Source organism: Carlito syrichta, unplaced genomic scaffold (assembly GCF_000164805.1).
Source record: "Carlito syrichta isolate Samal-C Ts95f unplaced genomic scaffold, Tarsius_syrichta-2.0.1 Scaffold313449, whole genome shotgun sequence".
In the NCBI taxonomy this organism is placed as follows: domain Eukaryota; kingdom Metazoa; phylum Chordata; class Mammalia; order Primates; family Tarsiidae; genus Carlito; species Carlito syrichta.
The window spans coordinates 474566-477061 of NW_007257545.1; the positions used below are offsets into that span (position 1 = coordinate 474566).

Below are 2496 nucleotides of genomic sequence, written 5' to 3' on the forward strand. Positions count from 1 at the left end.
GTCTCACTCTGTCACCCAGGCTGGAGTGCAGTGACATGCTCACAGCCACCACAGCCTCGAGCTGCTGGGTTCAGGTGATCCCTCTGCCTCAGCCTTCCAAGTAGCTGAAACCACAGGTGTGCGCCACCATGTCTGGCTAAATTTTTAATTCACTGTAGAGACAAGGTCTCATCAAGTTGCCCAGGCTGGTCTCGAACCCCTGGGCACAGGCAATCCTCTTGCCTCCACCTCCCAAAGTGCTGGCATTACAGGCATGAGCCACTATGCCCGGCTAGACTGAGCTTCTTAAAGTATGGTGGTCTCAGGGCAGCATGAGAGTAAGCGAGGAAGCTTCAGGGCCCCTTGAGGCCTAAACTTGGTGCTGCACAATATCACTTCTGCCATATTCTATTGGTCAAAGCAAGTCACATGGACAAGTCCACATTTAAGAGGTAGAGAAATTAACTTCACTTCGACATGAAAGGAGCAGTGAAATCGCATTGCAAAATCGGCCTGCACATGAAGAGGAGTTATTGTTGCCATCTTTGCAATCAGTCAATACTAAGAAAGCTGTCAGATCTTGACCTCCTAGGTTCCTTTTGGGACCCAGAGTAACTCTCCCCATCAGACTACCTGACTCTTATCTCAATACTCATACCCCTAGGTGGCCTGGCTGCTGTGATCTACACGGATGCTCTGCAGACTCTGATCATGCTTGTAGGGGCACTCATTTTGATGGGCTACAGTAAGTGGGGTCCCAGGGTCACTTGGGTGGATGACAACATCTCTCTCAAGTAGGGACAGCTGCTCTGATCACTGTGATCAGCAAACTGAGCTGTCAAAAAACATACTACTTGGGGATTTTTGTCACAGGTGCTTTGCTTGAGGCATGGTTATTTTAGATGGAAGAGAACTGTGCTTATCATGGAACCTTACTGGTTTTTTTATTAAAAATTAATATCTTTCTATATTGATAAAGAAACATGATTGAATAAATAAGGGGGATAAAGGGACAGTTTTTCCTTACAGACGAAATTTTTGTTAATGTTTCTTTTAAATTTTATTTTATTTATTTATTTTTTTGAGTTAGAGTCTCACTCTGTCACTCAGGCTGGAGTGCAGTGGCATGCTCATGGCTACCACAGCCCCAACCGCACCCGGCCAGTCTTTTTAAATTTTAATATAGAGACAGGGTCTTGTTATGTTGCCCAGGCTGGTCTTGAACTCCTGGCCTCAAGCAATTCTCCTGCACTTTCCAAAGTGTTGGGATTACAGGCGTGAGCCACTATGCCTGGCCAAGAAGACGTTTTAAATTCTAGTGTTGGCTGGCCTTGTTGGCTCAGCCTGTAAGCACTTTGGGAGGCCGAGGCAAGTGCGCACCACCATGCCCGGCTAATTTTTTTATTTATTGTAGAGATGAGATCTGACCATGTTACCCAGGCTGGTCTCAAACCTGAGAGCACAGGCAATTCTCTTGCTTCAGCCTCCCAAAGTGCTGGGATTATAAGTGTGAGCCACTGCGCCAGGTTTGGAGGCATTTTTTTTCTTAAAGAAAAGATCAGGACAACTGGAACAGAAGAAAAAATTAAAGTCATCATAAAAGAAAACTTTTCTTAGAGGAAGGAGGATAATCCAGGTAGATATGAAAGGCTCATTGTGTTTTAGGCAAAATCAGTAAAAGAGCTATCCAGGTAGAAGCAGTATAGAAAACATTTTTTGGAGCCTAAGAATAAAAAAATCCAGGCACTATTGCTCATGCCTATAATCCCAGCGCTTTGAAAGGTTGAGGTGGGAGGATTGCTTGAGCCCAACCCAGGCAACATAGTGAGACCTCATCACTACAAAAAAATGTAAAAATTAGCCAGATGTGGTGGTGTGTACCGTTTGTACCTTTAGTCCCAGCTACTGGAGGTTGTGGAGGTTGAGCCTGTGGTGAGTTGTAATCATGCCACTGCACTCCAGTCTAGGTGACAGAATGAAGCACCAATTCAAAATAAATAAATAAATAATAAAAATAATAAATAATCCAGGCAGAAAAAAGTAGTAAACAAAAAAGATTTTAAAAATATGCCTCATTTCTCTCTTTCATAACAATAAAATGCCAAAAGATGATAGAGCAAGCACTACGGAGTTATATGGAAATAGTTGCATCCTAGGAGTAAGATACCCAGCCTAGTTGCAGATAGGTTCCCAAAGCTGCAGAAGTATTCTGGACTATGCAAGGACTTAGTAAAGTTAGGATCTAAGCACCCATCTTGAAGATACAAGGAAAAGCAAAGCAAACCAAAACTGAGAGCTAGTATTACGATTTAAGAGAAAGTGGTAATAAATAACAATCCAGTTATTTATGGACCTGAAAAACTGTTGTCAGTCTGGTTAAGGCCAACGTTACCTAAAAAGTATAACAGTTTAATAAAAATTTGTGCCGGGCTCGGTGGCTCAGCCTGTAATCCCGCGCCTTGGGAGGTTGAGGTGAGTGGATTGCCTGAGCCTGCAGGTTCGAGACCCACCTGGGCA

At 43.6% G+C, this 2496-nt stretch overlaps 1 protein-coding gene across 6 annotated transcripts in view; it reads left to right on the forward strand.

Annotated features, from left to right (window-relative positions):
- The window catches only part of SLC5A11 (solute carrier family 5 member 11), an 86352-nt gene that overhangs the window by 38979 nt on the left and 44877 nt on the right, over positions 1-2496 (forward strand). For 5 of the 6 annotated variants that reach the window (XM_008070488.1, XM_008070490.1, XM_021718787.1 and 2 more), the window contains one exon: positions 644-724. The exons of the other annotated variant lie outside the window; for it this stretch is intronic. In XM_008070488.1, coding sequence (XP_008068679.1) covers positions 644-724 — 81 coding nt within the window. The remainder of the gene's footprint in view (positions 1-643; positions 725-2496) is intronic. 6 annotated transcript variants of the gene reach the window in all.